Source organism: Varanus komodoensis, unplaced genomic scaffold, assembly GCF_004798865.1.
Source record: "Varanus komodoensis strain SLA01 unplaced genomic scaffold, ASM479886v1 scaffold12, whole genome shotgun sequence".
Lineage (NCBI taxonomy): Eukaryota > Metazoa > Chordata > Lepidosauria > Squamata > Varanidae > Varanus > Varanus komodoensis.
The window spans coordinates 7,897,179-7,898,153 of NW_025335349.1; the positions used below are offsets into that span (position 1 = coordinate 7,897,179).

Consider the following 975-nt stretch of genomic DNA (forward strand, 5'->3'; position numbering starts at 1 on the left):
TGAAGACACCATACCTCTAGTATTTAATGACAGATGTATATATTGTATATTTAACTGGTTGCATAAATGCATCAGTCTTCTCCATATGTCTAAATACATACAAGTAGAAATAGCTTTCTAGTGATAAGCCATAATACTGTAAAAATACTGTAATAATACTGTGATGGCATATAATCTATAAAATGCTTTCACTAAACTTTTTTTCCAAGGAGCTTTCATTTTTATGGAGGCCAAGTACACAAATCCCCCATTTGGCCCTGGAAAGACTGGTAAAATCAATGCAGTTTTTAGGTGTGTGCTTGAGAGTGATTGTTGCATTGATACTAATCACCAGTCTGCTTCCATTGATGCCTTGTTGATCTTCATAGAGCAGGGCTTGGGCATGTTGTAGCCCTCAAGATGTGTCAGCCTGCAACTCCCATAGTCCCTCACCATTGACCGTGCTAGGGCTGGTGCAAGTTGTAGGCCGAAACCTCTGCAGGACCAGGACTTAACCACTGCAGCCACGGTATGCAGGCAGGACTTTGTTCCCCTTTCTTTGTACGTTTTTTATCATTTAAGCTAACCATAACAACAGGAGAGGTGAGGTGGTGGGGAAATTACACAGATTTTACCGTAAATTATACAGTACTGCTAATGAAAATCAGCTTGACTCATGCCCTTAATATTCACTGCGTTTAGATTGGTGCAGCCAGCCGCATCCCTGGAATTACACCAGCTGCTGTTTTGAACCTGCTGAGATTTGTGAAAATCAGTCGCAGAAAAGCTGAGAGAATGAACAGCTTATCTGAGATTGCCAGAAGATCTGCTGGGAGTAGAGAGAGTTCCAAGCTATTTGTGTAAATAATGCCTTTGCGCAAAATCCATAGAATAGTTAATCGTTTGTGTTCCTGTGGTTTTAAGTTCATACACATACAGTCTGTATTTATGTAATTGCCATCCAATAAATGCATAGACAAATCCTTTTGGTAATAA

The 975-nt window shown here is 39.9% G+C and overlaps 1 protein-coding gene across 1 annotated transcript in view; it reads left to right on the forward strand.

Moving 5' to 3' along the window:
• MTO1 (mitochondrial tRNA translation optimization 1) overlaps positions 1-975 on the forward strand; it is a 14,043-nt gene extending 13,068 nt beyond the window's left edge. Inside the window, exon 12 of the mRNA XM_044421851.1 lies at positions 682-975. Within this exon, the coding sequence (XP_044277786.1) occupies positions 682-843 (162 nt within the window). The 3' untranslated portion in view covers positions 844-975. The remainder of the gene's footprint in view (positions 1-681) is intronic.